Below are 22154 nucleotides of genomic sequence, written 5' to 3'. Positions count from 1 at the left end.
TGCCAGTGCTATCATTCATCATTAAAAAGTTGAAAACTAAAGCAGGTGGGAGCAAAGACTATCCTTGTTACTTATGAACAACAGGCTACAACCTTTACCTATTGTATAGTCACCATGTGTATTATTAGACAGTCCTGGGCTGTCTCTAATCAGAATAATAACACTGCATCATTTATATAGGTAATGCACGTAATGGGGATTCAGCTAAATCAAACTTCTAAACTATGCATTTGTTTTTCTTGCCTTCAGGTGATGAGGCCATAAATCTCTGAGTGGCATCCTGACAGAGCCAAGAAAACTGCTTTGTGGGCACCGGCACAGCCCCCTCCCCCACCCCCCCACCCATTCCCCATAACCACCGTCACAAGTTGTTTCAGCGTGGCTCAGCTCTCAGCACTGGACTTTAACTTGGGGACCTGAACCTCACAGATCGCCAATGCTAACAAGGAACTGCCTGCTGCTGTTCCTCTGGATTCTTGTCGACGAAGGCTCAGTCTCTTGTTTACGTCCACCTACACCACCACTGGGACGGAGCAGGACGGGGAGGGAGCACGCCAGGAGCTTGGTGGGCCCGATGAGGAATGGGGCAGCTGGATTTCAACGGGTCAAAAGGGGCTGGGTGTGGAACCAGTTCTTTGTACTGGAGGAGTACATGGGGTCAGACCCGCAGTACGTGGGCAAGGTAAAAAGCCTCATTTTTCCAGCTTTTTTATGGTGCGGGAGAAGTCATAAATCACATAGTAAGGAGCTTGGGAGAAATTGAATTGGTGGTAAATGGAGGGAGCGATAGAACGCGAGGGAGATAAAATAGGAGAAAAGGCACAGAAAAGCACGCTAATATAGAGCAAGTTTAAAAGGCCTCTGGTTTCAGATGGGCAATATCAACTACAGACAGTATCACAATTGGTTTATTAATTATTGATACATTTATATGAACAGTGTGACAATCTTTTGGGTAAGGTTGTCAAAATATTACATCTACACTGTACCAACTCTGTTGGCAACTGGGGCAATTTACCGGTTTTCCTGGAACTAAGCCTCACCATTTTACTCTAATAATGCTCTGGTTGTGAAACTGTCCTTGTTGGTTAGTGTTTTAAGGTATAAATGGTCTCAGGCATGGGAATCTATACATGCTAATGGAGCTGTGGCAACATTTCTATGTTAGACGAGCCAGACACACAAGACATTAAGGGTGGTGAGAGGATCGATGGCATGGCAGAAATACATTTAAATTACAGTCCTTGTAAAGCTGTCAGAACATCATAGTTATGAGCCAGGGGAGATGCTGACAGCAATAAAAAGACCGAATAGCCTGAACTGAATTCAGACTGAGATATATGCACACATCCCACCAGACACTCCTTTATGTCCCCCTTCAAACCTTGGCCATCTCTGTTTTTAGTGTAGGATTTTTTTTTTTTATTCTCTGCTGTGGCTTAAGACATTCATAAGTAAACTCTGTGGGGGTTTAAGGCTAAAGTTGTAATTTGGGACTCCTGGCTTACATAGGATAATAGTAAGACTGACTTATCTGCCCCAGTGCCACTGCAATCAGCCCTGACAAACCATGCTGTTTGTGGAAGTCTCTGAGGCTAAAAGGCAGGGGGGGGGGGCTGCTATCTGCTGCACTTCTAAGTCACTTAATCCTGGGCTGCTGCACTGCTTCAAAATAATTGACTGATTCTTTGCCATACGGTATGGAAAGCATTTTGATATGAGATCCTCGGACCTTTGTCGGGCCAATCTTAAGGGAGAGGCTTCGGCTTCAAAATGATTGTAGCTATAACAGGTTAAAAGTTAAAACAGATAATGCCTGGAGACAGAGAGCGGGGTGTTAGGGCTCCTGCACACTGCCAGCTGCGTGGCGTGAGCGTGTCAGCTGCGTGGCGTGAGCGTGTCAGCTGCGTGGCGTGTCCGTTTTTATTTCCCATGTTAACAGGTTAGAGCTTGCACACCGCCTGTGTGACACGTGCTAGAAATAGGACCGACGCCTATTTTTCACGCGACACGCGAGCGTGTTGGAAGCGTATCCAGGCTAAATAGAATAGGACAAGATGTTTATATATGTCATTTTGACACAAATACATTTAATAAATGACGTTTCAATGTTTGAAAGTCTCTAGGTTTTGACATAAATGCAGTTATAAATGTAAATAAAAAAATAATTATCGATTTTCAAATATTGCACCTGTCAATACGGAACGAAATATTCTGTAGGCTATTTTGCCGTCAATACTGCCGACGTTGTCTTTGCTGTAATCAAATATTTATGTTTAACATGAAGTATACTACTGCTTGAGAGCAGTTCATCAATGGGAAACATACATGTGTACAGACAAGGCTAGCAGCAGCAGCCCCGCGTCAGACACGTTTCTGGTGTGCAAACACAGAAAACGCCACGCAGCCGCCACGCAACTGACACGCAACAAGAAACGCCACGCTCACAGCACACAGGCAATGTGCAGGAGCCCTTAGTGACATATCTTCCAATGAGTTATCAAGTACCATCACAGAGGCCTGTAAGGCTAACAGTTTTGGTTTCAAGGCACATCAATTAACTCTAATGGACAGTGAGTCCTCGTGCAATGAATGCTCGTCCTAGAATACATCAATGCCTAATTGTGGTAATGTATTCAGTCTCGACTGTAAACATGATTTCCATTCAGTGACCTGCAGTATTGGGACTACAGTGGCTCAAGCGACTGCCGCTTTCCATTCCGTGGCAGAAGTGCCTGTCTGACCCAAATGTAATGTACATTTACACATAATACAAACCAGGTGAAAAATTCGGTCCCGAGTTATTTGCGGATTCAAGGTCTTGTTAGCGGCTATTAAAACGCTGAGGTCTCTGGATCAATATAAAGTGTTTCGCCCAGCTTTTAGGTTGGTCTCTATTTTGCCTCACAGTGCAATTAAACTTACAAATGACAATATTATCCAGAAATGCGTAATTATTCTAACGTTGTGGAAGCCTTGCTGAAATTCTGCATTTATTTTTTTTTCACCCAAACCTGACCATGTCAGCAACAGGACTGTTGTAATAAATCAGCGCTGACCATTAAAAATAGAATTCACATTGCTAACTAGATGCAGTCATTTTGTCAGTTCTGACAGCATACAGAATGCAAGACAACCACTGAAGGAGGAAAACCACTGGTGATGGGAGTGGAGCTTCACAGTGCCAGTGTTACGGATCAACTGGTTTGGCTATTAACTGGTGATTTTCGCCTGAATGCGCCAGTGGTTGCTTGTAGCGGTGGCAGATGTTTGGAGACAACATGATAACATTTAGTTGTCCTTGTGAATGCCTAATTGTTTCCTTTTTCGATGAAATGTCAAAACATACTCATCCGAGTCTTAGACTGCACTGAATCTATATCAACTATAGGAAGTATTCAGACACATTAATAAGATCCATCACAACTATTATTGTCTAATGCTGCTTGCTCCACTAATCCATTTCACCATTATGCCACTGTGCAAAACAAAGTCTGCATTTGAGCACTCTGTGTGCTTGCAAAACAACATTTTGGGCATCTCAGGACCATCCCATCCATCAGGTGGTGATGGCGCAGTGGATATGACACATGCCTTTGGTGTGGGAGACCAGGGTTCGATTCCCACTGTGATACATCAACCAATGTGTCCCTGAGCAAGTCACTTAACCCCCTAGTTAACCGCCTCTAGAGCAGTCTAGTTGCTCTGGATAAAAGCGTCCGCTAAATTACATGTAATCCCACTTCTAATTGCCCATAGTTGACAAAATGTTAAAATCTTTCAGTACAGTGAAATCCAACAACACACTACATCTTCCAAAATGACCATACTCTGACACCATCACTTGATATAAAGAGGATATATTTAGAGCTGCAATATTTAGTTGATTTATTAATTAGTCGAGCGACTGAAATTTGTATCCCCAACTATTACAAAAATAATAATTAAAAGTTGAATCGGTAATGAAAGTAATCGTTGTTGCACACCTACGTAGAACTTAATACATTATTTTGATACAGAGTCTCTTTTAAATTTATTTTTTTAAATTGTGAACAAGATAAGATACTGAGTGGGAGAATTCACCAGTGACGCATCAACTGGTGGACACTTTTCTAAAATCACATCCAAACTAGTTTGGCATTTCTTTACTGCAATTTCATGTTACTTGACGACTGACGTACACCAATACTGATATAGGCCTAGCTGCACTTTGCATGTCTAACAGGGAAGGACATAGAAAACGCATCCATCTTTACATGCAGTGGTCCATTTAGGAATAATGAGCGAAAGCAAAGCAACATTTAATTTCTTACAAACAATGTGCCATGTCTGCGTTTCCACTTGTTTTGGTGGCATGGTATGACTACAAAATAAAGAGGGAATTTAGATTCAGGTTTTTATACCATTTAAATGCATGCAACTTAATTTGACAACAAAAACTGAGAAAAAAACAAACAAGTAACAGTAATATATTCATATTGATTTTATGCACACAACACTATAACCTAATATATTTATGCCAGAATTGATATATTCTTGCCTTTTGGTCAGGCAAGTTGAGGTGGCAGACACTTAACATGAAGGGAATGTTAGAAAACCTACAGTTACAGCTGGGAGCTGCCACTTACACTACTTATTTAATAATCCTATTTGCTCCCTAAGGTGGAAATGAGGTCATGACAAGATTCAGCATGGTTTAGCACTACTATTAGTCGCTACTGCATGCATTAATAAGGAAGCAACTGCTCTGGGGCCTTGCTCAAAAGCAACTGGACTGCAGTTGTTTAGAAAGGTGGTTACATTTTTACACAATGTCTCTGGGCCGCTAAGATTTCTCTGTGGAAAATGCAACTAGAAGCTACTTAGAGTGAATCAAATTGACATTTGAAATAGTACAAGGGAGGTATTAATATCACAATGAACATGTAGTGTAAATAAAGAAAAAGCAGTCCACCAAACATTTTACACCACTTAATACCTGTTTGAGTTTATTGTGAGGCTTCTCTTCAGAGTTAAAAGCAGCGTCAAGTAACTCCCAAGTTCCATGACATTAAGAATAAACAGAGACAAATAAACCGTGTTAATTATGACTGTCTTCCTCTAGAGTTAAGATAAATATATAAAATCATTCTGTCACTTGAGACACAAAAGACCAACCTACATATCGATTAGAAATCACTTTGAGCACAAACATTTCACATTTAATACATGGCTCCATGTTGTGAAACTTCTGACAATCTCCTGTTGACAACCACATTATTGCAGATTAGCAATTAAAGCCCAGAAGGCTTAAGGGGGTGAATGTAACAACCCTGAGAGCTCACAATTAGATAATGCTGAGCAGTGATTATCGGCAAGAAAAATCTGCCATTAGTGGTGCGGCTGTATATCAGTATATCAAGCCAAGCTGCTTCCTCTCACTCTCTATTAAACTCTCCGCCGAGTTCAGCAGCTCTTTTTCAGCATTTCTTTTTCCCTCTCCATTTGAACATAATGGTCATGAATTGCTGGTCGACATATTTTCCCTAGAATTATAGTAATGTGTCAAATCAGAATCCACTTTAAAAAAAGAAAATAAATATATATATATATATATATATATATATATATATATATATATATATATATATATATATATATATATATATAATGACCACTTACTACCGGTAGAGGTGTAATCAAAAGCAACACATCTCTAAGGCTTGCAATCACTAACAATGCTGGGATTGTTACAATTTTGTTAACATAGCATACAGTGTGTCTCTAGAGTGTAAGTCAATAGATTAAAAAAAAATAAAAACAATTTGGTTTGTACAGAGTCCTATCCTTGGCAATATCATTGATAAGGGATTGGACCTACGTAAGGTACAACCTGGTCTCTAGATTCTCAGTCCATTTAAAAAAATAAATAAATATATATATATATATATATATAATAAAATCCCAGAGACTCCACTGTGTTACCTCCCACAGAGACCGACACCAGACACAACTAGGGCTGGGAATCTTTGAAAAATGTTCGATACTGGTACCGATACCAATACAGTGACTTTGATACCGGTTTCTAAACGATACTTTTCTCAATACTAATTTCATAATCCAAATTCAATTCAAAATCAATTTTAACAAACACAAATTAGGGCACACATGTCTCTACGACGTGTAACGTTAGACAGCCAATAACCAGCATTATTAGTTCTTGGTAGAAGCATGCTGCATGCCTATTAGCTCACTGTAGATAACATTTGCTCCTTAGGTATTGAAATTTGGTATTGAATGACAAGGCATTTTTCAATACTCGATAATGCCTAAGTAAGGACTGCCTAAGGGCCGTTTTACATTCGCCGCAGCCGAGCTCGAATGGGACATCAAAATGACGCAGATCTCGCTGGCGCGCCAGGATTTTGAGTGCGCGACCACAGGGCGCACGACAAAGCGGAAACAGGAAGCATGAACGAGCTCGAGGGCAACCAGATGCCAGGACTCTCCGACTGACTGAAAGTCTCTCTTGTAAACTTACCGGGTTAAGAGGAGTTCTTTTATGGCAAATGAAAGGCTTGATCCGCCAAAGTAGGTCATCGAATCAAATCAAAGCATTGACGTCAATGCTGCTGCCAGTTCTGCAGTAGTTTACCTTTTTCTTCTTCTTCTAGTCCGTAGAAATAGCAAAGTCGGTAGCCTTTCCTAATTAGCGCCACCTCTGTTCAGGAGAGGACTGCAACTAGTGTCGCGACCACCACACGCAAGTATAAACGGTTACGGCGCTCCCATGACATCACACTGGTGCTCGACAGGTCGGCTGCGGCGAGTATACCCCACGTTCAAAAAGCACTGAATTTGGTACCCAGCCCTAAACACAACCATGTTTTAATCATAGGAACATGATAGCAAGGCAATGTCTCAAAAAAGGGGACTAAACTAATCATACTCTTGGCAAGAAAATGCAGTAAGTGAATAAGTTCCATGAATATTACTCACCAACGCTATTAAGTTTAGAAAGCAAAACTCACACCCATAACAGCACATGAACTGAAGGTTAAGGACAAATCAAATCAATTTAGATAAAGTCACACTAATGACCTATAAAAAAGGAAAGTCTCAGTACCCTTTATTGCAAAACTGAGCATGCGATGGAATGCCGTGGCATGCTCCAATGCCCCGTTTCACACACATGCAGACAAAAGGTCGCTCATTTAAATACAAGTCAATAACCACTTTTGCTGGAAAGGGCAGCCCCGCTTCTCCTACAACTTGTTTATTCCCTTGCTTCCTGCCAGAGAAGGAATGACCATCCTTTTTATTGATGGCTCTTCCTCTCAGTCCCACCCCACACCTGGCTGAGATTTATTACTGAGGTGGAGCCCTCAATTTAATCTTTCAATGAGGGCCTATAAGGAGGACATGAAAACCGTTTCAACAAGACTTATGCACTCGGCCCAACAAAAGAGAGATTCCATCATTTGACCATGTGGAATTTACCAGCCTTGCTATTGATAGCGCGTTACACGCCGTTAAATATGGTTCATTTTAAAAGGCTTTGGAATTTAGCTGTAAAACGCATGAAAACCTGAAGAGGCCTATATAAAAAGCAGCAAAGCTGTTTACGCACTATGGTGATGATAGCCACTGTTGTTAAATACTTCAGTGGGGCTGACTGCAAAGGCAGCAGTAAATTAACATGGGCTCCAAAATCGCAGGCTTCATAACTTGATTGCTTTGCACTGTTGAGTGCAGAGGTCTATTCAGTGACCTACAGCAAAGCAAGGAGACACGCAGAGCCCGAGCAAAGTGGCAAACAATCTTGTTGATCCATCCATGATATTCGTGCAACATGTCCAACGTCGAAACTCATTTTCTGACAACAATAGTGCAATCACTGAAACGGGGAAGACAGCACACAAGAAATATATCAGCATAGACTCATGTCTCTATTGTTAATACAGTGTTTTAATAGAAATTATACTTAAATGGAATATATGTTAGAATGCTGGTAAAGAAACCGCAGTAAATGTGTGGATTATGTAAAAACAAAAGTGTATTTAACACTATTAAAAATGCTCATATATGTTCTTGTCCCAACATGTATCTAGAAATGTGTTGCTAAGTAATTCACTGTCATATGCAAAGTAATTTGAAAGGATTGCTCTCCTGAAGGGTAGGCATGAGGTGTGCCAGTGATTCAGCCTCTCGTTAGAACATATTAAGAGGTTGAGGGCATTTACATGATGAATGTTGCGGGAAATTCTGAAAACATCTGAAATAAAAAGCTAATGATACCATTCATCTGTCCTGCCAAAATAATATATTTCATACATTTTGCCCTCATGGGTAATGGACTTTCCTCCTGAATTGCCTGGATCATATTTCCAAACGGTGTGCTAATGCCCCAATCAGTATCACTTACTACCGTGGTCAACATTATCCATTTCTTCCTTGACGTTGATGGGCAATATTGTTGTGATTCTGTGTCGAAAATTGCATTCTGCATGTTGTATCAATATCACTCTATTGTTTAATCAAGTGTGATATGAGATATGGAAATCGAGCCTTAACCGCAGTCTCTTAGATCAATAATCATGTACAAGAATTGTGATATGTCAAAAATAATTCTTACACCATGTTATCTGCTATGCAAAAGATAACCTCACATGAAAACATTTTTTGGAAACAATGTTTGATAAAGCTGCTTCTTATTGAATCTTATTAGTTCCTCAGATTGTTGACCTCTGGTAGGTTACAGTTTTATTAACAACCATGTTTATGGGTTTTGATTAATGCCCGTCTATAACCGCAGGTTAGATATGCTGAGCGCTGAATTTGAATTGCGCTAATACAGCTACAGAGTTGACCGCATGTCAACAGCTTTTACCTGTTGTCACACACCCTAGGCTATATCTGTCAGTCAATCTATCCCATGTGGTCCTCCTTTCCTCCCTTTCTTTCTCTCTCGCATAACACAAGCACACACACAAAACATTTTCTGTGGTTGCATATCTACCAGTGTAGCCTCCTGTGTGTATATGCAGTTTTCCCTCCGTCCCCATTACCTGACTGAGGCATGACACAACCCAGATAGCAAGCTCCAAGCTGTCAGCGGCAAAGAAATGGCTCGCAAGCCAATATCGATCAGCTATAATAAGCTCACATTTGACAGTGTATTTTTTTTTTCTTTTCCCTATCAGCAGCTCACCAGTACACTGACTACCCGCAGAAACTTACCACGGAACCAGCAGTCATGCTGTGGTATGACATGGCACTAGCCTAACAATGCACAAACTTTGAGCCACCTACAACATACCAATGACAACATACTGCCACTCTGCCATCACACTACTGGGTTGGTAGGACAGTGGTTGAATGTTTGTTGGACTGAAGGGTAGTTTTAGACCCATTAACGAATAGTAGCATAAAAATAAATTCAAGACAGCAGTACGGCCAGGGGTGCATACAAAGCACCAATGAATATAGATTGATTTAAGCTGATTAACAGCACATAGTATGAATTCTGATGGGAGTTATGTAGTATATGCCCTGGTTTTGCTTCAAGCGTAACCCACTGTTAAAAATGGTTTAGGATCAATTTATTCACAAGGTATAATAAATATGCTATAAATGTCCCGAGAAATATCGCTCCTTCAACGAGGTGCAAGACAAGACGCATGCACGTTTGACAAGAAGGAGAGGTTAGCAGAAAAGCTGTCGTTTTGGCTCTCGTTGCTGCTTAATTCAAGATTTGATTGGCTGTATCGAAATAGGGTATCCATTTAAGTATCTATGTTAGGCCTGCACGATAAATCGTTACGAAATCGCGATCTCGATTCACCCCTGTTCACGATTTAACTTTTTTTTTCCTCTCTCCTTTAATTAATTTATTGAAAGAATTTGACATTAACAGGTTTTAATTATGTAAAGACATGTTCAAGGAGTTCAGATAGAGCCTGTATCGGGGCCATATTTAGTTCAATGTGTTATAGGTCACTATTTTTGGTAGCCTACTGTACTTAAATGGCCAGTATGTACTTTATTTTCTTTATTCATTGAAGCCTCTATGTTTACAGGCTTGTGGAGATGTGCTATAGGTGCCAAACAAAATCTGTGTTTGGTACTGACAGTTTGTTTTGTTATGGTTCATGTGTGCAATAAACATTACGCTTTGTGAGAAAAAAATCGTGGCAGAGAATCGCGATATCAAGTCTAAGCTAAAAAAAAAATAAAAAAATAAAAAAAATCGTGATTCATATTTTTCCCCCCAAATCGTGCAGGCCTAAACCATGTGGAATTGCTGCAAAACTAGGGAGTTCCAACATGCAACCAAAACATACAATTCTCCCTTTAGATTTCTTATTTGTTCACAGGAGTACACAGGACAGATGCTTTACAGAGCAGATATCATTGTTGTTGCAGAGAAGGAGAAGAAGAAAAAAAAAAAAAAGCCATTTAATATCAGTTAGAATTTACATGACCTAATCCGCACAGATGTTTAACTGCCATTGAAGTCGAGAAGAAAAAGTACATTCTAAACCTTTTCAGAAGGTTACTGATATGTGAATGCACTTACTGGTGCAAGGTTGCTGGGCTATTTAAGGAACAATGTTGGGTTTGCTATCCGCAAAGAGTTGTGGCTTCCATATGCGTTCCTGAGAGGAGCTCTGCATAATCCAGGGCACAGAAATCCAATTACAGCATTTTATCCAACGGTTGGTTACATTCTCCTCTGAAATCACTCAAATTAATCAATATGCGCGTTTACTACATAGCCAATGAGGGACCATGTGCTGCAAATCCTGAAACACCACTTTCTCTCAAAGCCAAGAATTCCCTGTATAGCACAATCTAAGATCCTAAGTATGTGACTATTCCACAGCCAGTACAGATGAGCCATCATTCTTCCCATTTGTACCAGTAGTTCAGTAGCTTCAGTCAATAGAAGTATTTTTCACAAATAGGAGATGAGTAATGTGTCTGCCGATATTTGTTTTGACAACGCTGCTGATGCACTGGCTGGCCATCTGCATCGCCTCAACTGTTCCAGACAGGGCAAAAGATGGCCTAATGGTTAGAGAGAACATTATGGAAATTATAGGTCACAGCTTTTAATCCTACAATGTCTAACGCATGTCCATAAAAAGCCATAAATCCTGCCAAAATGGGGTTAAGCAAGACTCTGAACAGCTACGTGATCACTGAAACAGCAGTTTCAAAAAAGCATTGACTATCTAAAATGTAAATGTTCGACAGTGTTGGAAAAAATTGTTAACACAGAGAGAAAAATAACAAAGGCTAACATATTTATTCAAACAGATGGTGCAAGTGTGGTAACAATCTTTCAGTTCCTCACACTGTTCTCTTTATAGCTGCATCCTGTTTCAACTGGTAACCTGAGCAGAGAATCTTGCATATCATGAAAAATGGAGTGTAAAGACAGACATTCTCACCATAATATGGGCGCAAATGATCATACTCTCTATGAGCCACCAGCCGCTCATTTAGTCCCTTCAAATACCTAAGTAAAAGGTTATCAGCCATCATTTGAATTCTGCCCACATAGACTCTTTTGTTGATGTGGGTGTTATAAATTGTAAACAATTGAAAAGGAATGGACAATTTGTTCCTCTCTTTAGTAAAAATTACCTCTTGTCTTTTGACATACGGTTACGACGAGTTGTGGCCGTGATTCTGCCTCTTGTCTATTGAGCCCGATGGGCGATTTGAAGTTTAAAAGAAGCCTTTGTCTGCCTCCCTATTAAGGAATCTTTTTATATAATTGATTACCATTGTTAGAGTAATGGCATTTTTAATTAATATCAGTCAACTTCCACTTATAATTAACGAGGCAATGTGCCTATTCTTTTTATATTTTCATTTGCATTTCTTTTTCATCTTTAACTGTGCAGTTCTGAATCAATTTGCAGGTGCCTCTCCTGGGTACTTGTATTGAGTAAACTGCATATGTGAAAAATATGCTCAAAATATTAATTTTTCTTCTTCAAAAGGACAACCAAATATAAACACCCCAGTAATCATAAATACAAAGTGATAATTTATTCAACAGTACTCAAAATGATGAGTCTGCCCACATTACAGAGTAGATTAATCCAGCTTCAGTTAATTTAAGTATGTTGAACAGTCCGTACAGCTCGATGAGTTATCATATCATATAGTAATTAGTATTTACATGGTAATGGTAACGTGATGTAAACTATCACACACATCTAAACAATATTATGTAACCCATTACAATTGCCCTGCAACAGATACGCTTACAATGCTTACTTTTTTGCGAGTGTGTCCTGAAAGATGTTGATTCAGCTCTTCAAGATAGACTTTCTACTGTGACTACATTGTTGCAACAGTCCATTTGTCACTCTGATCTCTCTGGTACACCACAAGCAATAGGAGGAACAACTTTCATCATGCTTAAAAATTTGATTTTTGTTTATTGGTATTATCAGGTCATCTGCCTAATAGGACTAAACTGACAATTTAGTACAAATGATGCCGTGGATCACGTGAGTGGATTGCAAAAGATAACAGGAATCACCAATAATAGGTAACTATTATAAATAATAAATGAACAGAGACACAGCACAGTTTCTCTTGTTGCAGGATCCCCTGTTACTATCTGATGAAAACATAGGGTAGTAAAATAGCACAGTGTTTTATTAAAAGACTGGCAAACCTGGAAGCACACGTTTCTGCGGAGCACCTGAGGGCAACAACACTCTTTAGCATACTGTCGACAGCCAAATCGCCCACAAGAAATAGCCTAGTTCCCTTTCATTTGGCTAAATTGAAATGCAACTGTTGGATAATTGCTTTTTGTCCGCATTGTCTATGGCTACAAAGCCCAATCCATACCCTAGTGTAGTGCATTTAGCAAGTTTTTAAACGTTTCAGATAAAAACACTTATAGCTCTCCAGTTCACTTTTGTTGTCAAGGGTACAGACATGCCATTTCACACAACCACACAGTTACAGATAACTATGATCATTACTGCTCTAATAAGCACTTCCCATTTTTTTCTGATTGAGCACTTCAATTAGAGGGGAGGTTCTCTGTCTGTCCAGTTAATTTTTCAGGAGACTGTAACCATTACCCAACAAAACCAGATACTAAAAACAGTAAGCAACCATTGTCAATAACACTGCCACTGGCATGCATATGCACACACACGCTTAAGCTAGTGATACAGTGACCAAAATAATGGCACGGTGGCCTAAATCCAAGAATCATTGACAACATCAGAATAGAAAAGAATGGATGTAGGCATGTCAACATCAGACATGTTGGAGGTATGGTGTACCTGTGCTGCTGTCCCTGACCAAAACCATAACAGTATTCATTTCCAACTTGCTATCAAAGATACTTTAATCAAAACGCCTGCAACTACATATGACAAGACAATGATGACAATCCAAAAGAATTGCCTAAATCACTTCATAGTTCATTGTTTTAAAACCCTGGCGTTGTGCTAATTAATAATTATTGAACCCCACCTACGTTTTAGCGACATGCCATGTCTCACAATGATAAATCCACAACCATTACAGCTCCAACTATTTCCCCAATTTGTCTGATGACATGGCCTGACAAATAAATAACTAAATTAGACAATTTAATAGAAAACGATTAATCCACAAAAAAAAACAATAAACATCTTTCAACAATCCCACAGCAGGTGGAACAAAAAACCAGGACATGTGTATGCAAATAGGCAATTGGGTGGTACAGCGACCAACACCTGTGTAATGCAGCACAGAATAGAATAAAAAAATAAATAAATAACCTACCTTTTGTAGTCAGACAAAGTGTGTCGAGTCTGCACTCCAGTCCATAATTCCATCTGTGTGCTAAGTAATCAAAGTATCCTTCCATACATACCAAATGTTTGTTTTAAGATTTGATTTAAGATGTTATGAAAGATGTTCAGTGTATTAAGAAGACGTATACAATCATACATTGCGAAGACTTGTGATCAGCAAACAATGCACACAAAATCACACCGAGGCAAATAAGTAGCAGCCAACAAAAGCATAATGGCACAGCGGCCAGTAACCAAACCGCAAATCATTGCATAGAATACAATAGAATGAAATATAAAACAGAGTAAAATAGAATAGAATGTCCCTTTTCTACCAAATGCATGCCTTTGCATTTGTGCAGAAACACCTGAACAAGCACATCAGACTGGGCAACATGATTGAAATATATATCCCACTATTAATACAAATGTTTTCCAATTTCACATGTACATAAGATACCAAATTTGATGATGAATGCAGTAAACTGTGTTGCACTGCATTGCATCAGAAAAAATGACAATTAAAAACTTTAGTAACTCACTTTGTTAGTTAGTTCAAGTTTTGAAAAGATGCTTAAGTAAAAGAATGACTTGATTTGGATCGAATTATCGACAAACAGATTTACTGAAAGCCAATAAATGTCATTAACTATAGTTAATATAGCCCAGCCCTATATGCACACGCTCACATGCGCGCGCGCGCACACACAGACACAGGCCAGGCGACCTCCAATCACCAAACAATAGAATAAAATTTAGTCAAATCCTACTTTTTGAAGCCACACGTCATCCAGTTATCTCCATCGCTGTCCAAATTCCTCAGAATTCCATTTTCCAAGTTGACGTCGAGAATATCTGGAGATGGTGGCCACCGAAATTTACCTCCTGTCCTGAAGTCCTTTAAGTTCAGGTGTAGAATAAGCCGTTTGTTCTAGGCATATCGTAGCCACACAACAGTTAACGTTATTTATCCAAAATGTGTTCAACCTGTTCCAGTGGGCAGCGCAGCAACACTTGTCACATGAACATATGCTATAGCTCCAAAAGTCATATATCAACTGCGTAGCGTTTTCTTGACGGGTGGTCTTTAATTATTTCACAGTTCAAAGAAAGCCATTAGTTAGCATTTCAGTAACGTTATGACCACGTCTTCTTTTTTCTTTTTCTTTTTTTTTTTTTTAAATACAATGCAATGTTCTGTATTTGTACATCAATTAACTTCTCAGGCACGTTTTCTCTTGATGTGGTGGGCTCTCAGTGGGGCTCACCTTTTAGCTAGCTGCTAGCTGTCCTTCTCCTGCTGCGCAGCTTAACTTCATTAGCGCATGTCCACTCGAGTGAAATAGCCAACTTTATTGCCTCAAACTAGCTGGAGACATTACTTTTTGTTTATTTACCGTTTCTTTGCGGGTGTCTTGGCTTTGGTAAGACTCTGAGTGCATGCATTTGGCGTGTGTCCACCTTGAAGTGTTTATTTCCCTGCAAATGAGGAAAGGGAACCCCAAATTTCCAGACAAAAACGATGGCTTCCATTTCGTTCCCTTGTTTTGTCTACTTGTAGCAAGGGTGTAAAATGCTGGCTAGATTGATAACAAAAAAAAGGTAAATTGCCTGGAATAAACTCCACACCTTTTCTTGTTAAAAGTCAGGATGTTAATTATAAGGTGCTATATGAAGATGTTAAAGTTGAAAAACGAGTTGAAATGGAAGCGTCACATTACACTTTGGTATCATTATGGTAACCCTCAGCTGTAGTGCATACCAAAAGCAAATTATAGATGCTTTAAATTCAAAATAGAGGTGATGACATTCTATATATTTCATATGACATATAATGAATCTTCAACTAATGTTTTTATACCTTGCTAGATAATAATACATAGCGAGTTTAGTTTGCATACTACTTTGTTTTATTGGCATATTAGATTGTTTCTGGAAGATTAGCATATTGTTCACAATATTTATGTACAACGCAAAATCTGCATTTCAGATTTTGTGCTCATATGGTCTAAAATGTTATGGGACCTAGTTGTCACCCAACAAGGGTCATGTATCAAAAATAATTCTCATACATTTGAATAGCAATGAATAATGCATCACGGGTGAGAACATTACACTGCCATGCTATGCTTGTGTAAACTGGATCATTTTCACTGAATGAACAATTACTCCCAGTGTGTTTGTGCACGTGTCTGCATGGCTGTTTTGCACCGTAACCTACAGATAATTTATAATAATAATAATAAATTTTATTTATATAGCGCTTTACATGGTACTCAAAGACACTTTACAGTAAAACCAGCACATACTATATAGCACATTATTATATGTGGATGGCTAATCTGAAGAGGTGTGTTTTGAATGTGTCCAGGTCAGTACAGTCACAGATGTGTATGGGTAGGGAGTTCCAGAAAGAGGGGGCTGCAGTTGTGAAGGCTCGGTCACCCCAGGTACGGTGCTTGGTCCTGAGTGGTGGGGAGAGGAGGTTTGCGTCAGAGGGGCGGAGGTTACGGGTGGGGGGGATTGTGTTGGTGGAGCAGGTCTGTGAGGTAGGAAGGAGCCTGGTTATGGAGGGCTTTGTGGGTGAGGAGGAGGACTTTAAACTGGATGCTTTGGGAAACAGGGAGCCAGTGGAGGTTCTGAAGGACGGGAGTGATGTTATAGCTGCATCTCAAATGTCCTCATCATGGCTGCAACCATGGACATTCACTGGTCACCAGCATGATGTTTCTTGCCTTGGCACTACACATTGGCATTTGACGTCAATAGTGATATAGTCTATATCAACGACGTTCCACTTCCGGGATTGCTCCGGGCTGACGGAAATTCTGCCGAATATTTCGCCGGATTTAACTCTTTTCGGCCGGATGTCCGTTACCTTCCGCTTTCTTGTTGTTGGAATTTTAATCTCCGGTGTATTTCTGAGGACTACGGTTAACTGCTCCTCAGCTCTCTGCAGGGTAAATCCAGACAGCTAGCTAGACTATCTGTCCAATCTGAGTTTTCTGTTACACGACTACAACTTTTAAACGTACACATGTTCAACCAAAACAAGTTTCTTCCCGAGGCGATTTTGCAGAGGCACCGTGGCTCTGTCCGGTGCTTAGCGCCGCCCAAGACGATTTTGACTGGTTTAAAGAAATGCCAATAAACCAGAGCCCCTTTTTTCTCCCATCCCGGAATGCTGTGTGGACTAGCCAGACCCTCCTCCCCAGTGCTGTGGAGAAAGGTCTGGCAAAGCAAGACTAATCGTGGCATAATCATCCTAGGCTCATGAATCAGAATGTGATTTCAGGACAGTAATGATTTTCCTGAACCTATATCATTGTCGTTGGCAAGTCAGCAAACAAACATCACCAATATTCAATCAGATGACAACAGTTTGACAAGTTCCAATCCAAAAGCAACAAAAATGTTGCCATGTTCATTCTGTTTTAGCAGTGCTAGAAAATGGCCCAAAGTCAATCATAACGTGTAGAAATAGAGGTTTCTTGTTGCAAGTTATGAAAGCTTTTTTTTTTTGACAGAGAATAATTAAACCATGTTACCCAGAGTCAGCAGATACTCAATTTAGCTGGCTACACTGTATGCCTCTGCTTCAATGCTTAAAATATCTGTTCCTGTCTCCTGGAATAAGACTGCTGTTCAAAGGTGTGGGGGAAGTTTCATGCTATTGATGAGAAGGCAAACAAACATATCATATGTGGTGATGATCACGTTGCATTAGCGTCCTTAAATATTTAAAAACATTCAAAATGTATGATGGATCTCCCTAGGGAGGTGAACATAACTATGTCAATAGGCTTTCTGCCACCAGCCTAGCATGTGTTTGTCTTGTATAAAGAGCGCTGCCGTGGTCCTGGATCTATATAAACAAAGATGTTCTCTGGCTAGCGTAGTGATATTTTGCAACAGTGCCGAGAGTCATCTGGTCATAGACCTCCGCTGTCCGGTGAAAGTATTAAAAATCATTCTTGTGGAAAACGAATATTTACCTCTAGTTTTCACAGTCTGACCTATGCCACTTTGAGAAAAACTCCTATCTCACGTAAGATTTTTGAGTCATGCTTGAATAGAAATGGGTCCACGATGTCGAAGAGTTATCACTGCAGCGTAATTGCACGAAGAGAATACATTATTCATGAGAGCTTTAGCCTCATTAATCTGTGAAACGTTCTGAAAGTACCATCATTTTATTTTTCTCATGACTTAGTGTTTCGCAGGTCCTTGCTGAGACATGAATTTGCTCTTTGATGTGCAGTCAGTTTCCTTAACTCTCTTTGTGAAATAGAGTTCTTTGACAGCCCTTCCCCAGTGCTTTCAATGAATCATTATACTGTATGTGCCAATGTTTGCACTCAACCTGTCATTTACCTCTTTTGTCTTGCAGCTGCACACTGACCTCGATAGGGGCGAAAATGCGGTGAAGTACACTCTCTCGGGAGACGGGGCTGGCTCCATTTTCACAATTGACCAAACAACGGGGGACATCCATGCCTTAAGGAGTCTTGACAGGGAGGAGAAGCCTTACTACACCCTGCGCGCCCAAGCAGTTGACATGGACACCAATAGGCCCCTAGAGCCTGAATCAGAATTTGTCATCAAGGTTCAAGACATCAACGACAATGAGCCAAAATTCCTGGAGGGACCATATACGGCCAGTGTCCCTGAGATGTCACCAGTAGGTCAGTGACCATCTAGTGATATTTTCTGTCCAGTAAAGATAGAAAAGCCAATATATATTGCTTAATTGATTAGAAGCCTTTGCACTGAAAGCTGTTATATCCTCTCACACTACAGAATCCAAAAGTTTCAGGAGCATTACAGGTACAACCAGAGGGGCGAAGCTGCTCCCCCCAGATTTTGACATTTCAGAGAATCAGTTATTCTTGGTGTTGCCCTGAGTATATTCCACAGCTTTGTAATTTTACATCCCCAGCAGGGAGAACGGATCAAGGTAATTCACTGGGAGAATGGTTCCTCTTGATCTGGATAGCAATGAATCCCTCGAAACTCCAAAGTCAGCAGTCTCTAGAGTATGGGTAGAAAGCAACAACAACACAGCATTGCAACAGAATCAGAGAAGCTTTCTAGTTTATCAAAAACACATCTAGTGCGATCATGTAGTACAGAGATTGGCTTTAAAAAAAATAAATAAAATCAACTCGATCACTAATTAGATACTTGACAGCAAACTAATTCACTTTCATATAGATAATCGCATGAACATTTTTATTATCTTTCAAGTGAATTTACCAAACATTTTCAAAATGTTACCTCCCTGTAATTATAAAATTTTATTTATTTTCCATTATTATATAATTTTATGCTGGACAGTCTACGCAAGTAATTTTAAAACGTCACTTAGATGTTTAGTTGCTATGAATGGTTACCTGCCATTATCTCCTACACATTAATATCTTATGCTCCAGCGATTAAGTGTGTCACTTCCACAATGTTGTATTTGTGAGAGACAGAAGCAAAAAGAATAGTCAGAAGCCAAGCAGCCGAGGCAGAGATATCCTGACTTGTATTCCCTATTACTAGTTGCCCCCAAAACTCTGGATCCTACATTTCCCATAATGCAACAGTATAGCGTCTTTCAGTAGATGCTCCCTGCCTCATAAACGTCTACATCCCCATACATGAAGTTTGTAACAAAGGCTTTCTTTTATAAATTGAATGTATAAATTCCAAACTGAAATACCCCTGATGACATCATCAGTGAAATAACCCTGACAGGTATTATAATTGTTAGATATATACATTAGTAAAACATCAAAGCTAGAATACCTCAAATGGAATTTCTACATTTAAGAATATGTGATCAAGATCTTAGCTACAATATCAAGTTATTTTAACTGCAAAAATCTTTCAGTATTATTAGAAAACAATACTAACTAGACTAAGTTTAGAAATAACATTCACTGTTATTCATTGCAGTTGAAAACATTAAACCATTTCAAAAGTGTTGCCAAATTATGCAGAGGGACACCACTATCAGAAATATCTTTGCTGAGAATACAACTATGTGTTTTTACCAGCCCCTGGCAATTAGTGTGAAAAGTTATATTTACCGCCAGTGCAAAGAAAAAAAAAAGAATCATCAAACCAATTTAAGTCTTCATCGATATTTATGCCAGCAAGTGCGATCAATGGGTTCATTAGCTGCTACATCCCTCTTGTTGTCTTTGGCTAGAATCCCCCTTTGGTTGTTTTTATGTTAGCAGGGCAAAACAAATACTAAAATAGAGAGATGCTGCATATAAATATGCAATAATTGTTGGTAATGAAGACCAGTCCATTGTCAAACATTAGGAAATCACTCATGGCAATAATCTGTAGACTCCGTTAGAGTTATATGCAATTAGCGTAACGCTGAATCATTTAAAAGAAAGTGACAGATTTAACAACATATTTCAGGGAGTTGCCTGTAAAAAAAAAAAAAAATGTAGTAACAAAATGTCACACAAACAATTTCTCTCCTTGTCTACAAACCTAAGTTAATATGACATTTCGGATCAGTCTTTTGATTATACTAATTCTTCTCTCTTTCTCTTCATATTTGAATATAAAATCTGTTGATCGGTATATGTTAATTGGTTTCCTCTGCATTGCATTGCAGCATTACAGTGATTTGAATATTGTGATATAGATAATATTTTAAAAAGTCAGATAAATAATCTATATTTTGCAAAAACAGATCTGCATTCTCCTCCCGTGTTCATCAGCAATGACCTTTAAAGCCATTTCTTCCACCTAGTTCTTACTCACACACCTGAATTTCCATAATTGAAGGGAATAGAATTTATTCAGCTTGTTTATTGTCTCCCACCGGGGGGGAGGGGGGGCTGTTAGCTTTGTTGCCTGGAAATGCGTAGGTGTCTGCCACGCTCAAAGGCTTTTAAACTTTCACTACATCTGAGTTCATTCTCTCCCTTGCTGTATTATCACATCTATTGGATATTCCGGTTGGAACATGATGCAGTCCTTCTCGTATATGTTTAATCAGGCATGTGTGGCTTTGTTATAACGGATTGGGACGCTAATCTCTCTCACCTAATGTTTTAATGCCATTGTGGCCATCTGCTCGGACTGCAAAGCCTATTTAATACACAGCAAGTTCTTTACAGACAACGAAGAGCTTACCAGAATTTAAAATGACCATCCCTCTGGCAAGTGTGTCTCCTGTTCATATAAGCGTTCCACACATCCTGCAGTTGAAAATATTTCACACAGCCTGTTCTAAAGCTAGCCAGATGTGGCTATGTGATTGATACATGGTGAACATATGTGCACTGAGCTGTCTGCCTGCGACGACACCCGTGTCAACCTGTCTACAAGTCGTCTTTCCAAAGAATCTGCCCATCTGCTCAAGAAACACCAGGCTTGTGTTTTAGATTCATAAAATAGTCAGGCTGACAAGGCATTTTTTGTTGTTGGTTATTCTCCTCAAACTGGAAACTTTGGATTGAATCTGTTGAATTTGAATACATGGTAAATAAGGACTGTGTGCAACGCCAGCTTGTTAAGGAGGATGAGCCAAACATTCAACAAGTAATTATTCTGTCCCTCTTACTGCAGGGGTTTGGAAGACTGCCATCCTAATACTATTCTTACCATGGCCCTTTGCTTTCTTAATGGTGGCATTGTTTAATGAACGGTCACACAAGCTTTTTCGTTATTTATTTTCACCCTTGCTTCATTATATATATACACAAATAACTTCTTAATAATGTGACAAATGTACAACTCAAATCATACAACAGGAAAATTGAACAACATCCCAACAACGACTTTGACTGTTCAGTATTAGCTGTAGCTTTCTCACGTGCGATTCATCCTTTATTAGTGTCAGGCGAGATTCTTCAGTGCACTGATGAACTTCAAAGAGTTAGGATCGCAGTCTCACGAGGAAACAAATGAAGTCAAAGCCAATATGTCTTCCCACTCTTTTCCTCAGGGACATATGTGACGCAAGTGACAGCCACAGATGCAGATGACCCTACCTATGGAAACAGTGCTAGAGTGGTATACAGCATCCTCCATGGCCAGCCATACTTCTCTGTTGACCCCAAAACAGGTAAAGTTATTATCCCTGCAGATGTATGTTGTAAAATAGTTTTTCAGTCAGTGTAAAGCTCATAAACATACACGTTTTTACCTTAAATATGCGAAAACAAAGTACTGTACGTCTGTTTTTGTGCTCCTGGCAATTGCAGCGAGGCAATCATGGAGTGAAATAAGGCTATATAGGCCATTAGTATTGAAGGATATGTATGATTGAGTGTCTTCTAAACAGTGTGTGCGATATACTGAAGTGTGGACCAGTGCAAGCAAATATCATGAGAA

General features: G+C 39.5%; 1 protein-coding gene across 3 annotated transcripts in view; it reads left to right on the top strand.

Moving 5' to 3' along the window:
• Positions 1–22154, top strand: part of LOC120552322 (cadherin-12-like) — a 117984-nt gene that overhangs the window by 52438 nt on the left and 43392 nt on the right. Inside the window, exons 2-4 of one of the 3 annotated variants that reach the window (XM_039790260.1) lie at positions 250–682; positions 18193–18487; positions 21766–21885. In XM_039790260.1, the coding sequence (XP_039646194.1) occupies positions 437–682; positions 18193–18487; positions 21766–21885 (661 nt within the window). In that variant the 5' untranslated portion in view covers positions 250–436. Of the gene's footprint in view, positions 1–249; positions 683–14607; positions 14713–15050; positions 15227–18192; positions 18488–21765; positions 21886–22154 lie in introns of those variants that run through there. The other 2 variants (XM_039790262.1, XM_039790261.1) reach the window with 2 other exon arrangements.

The sequence above is a fragment of the Perca fluviatilis genome, chromosome 22 (genome assembly GCF_010015445.1).
Source record: "Perca fluviatilis chromosome 22, GENO_Pfluv_1.0, whole genome shotgun sequence".
Taxonomy (NCBI): Eukaryota; Metazoa; Chordata; class Actinopteri; order Perciformes; family Percidae; genus Perca; species Perca fluviatilis.
The sequence above is the reverse complement of the archived record's forward strand: the minus strand, read 5'-3'. Positions and strand labels throughout refer to the sequence as shown.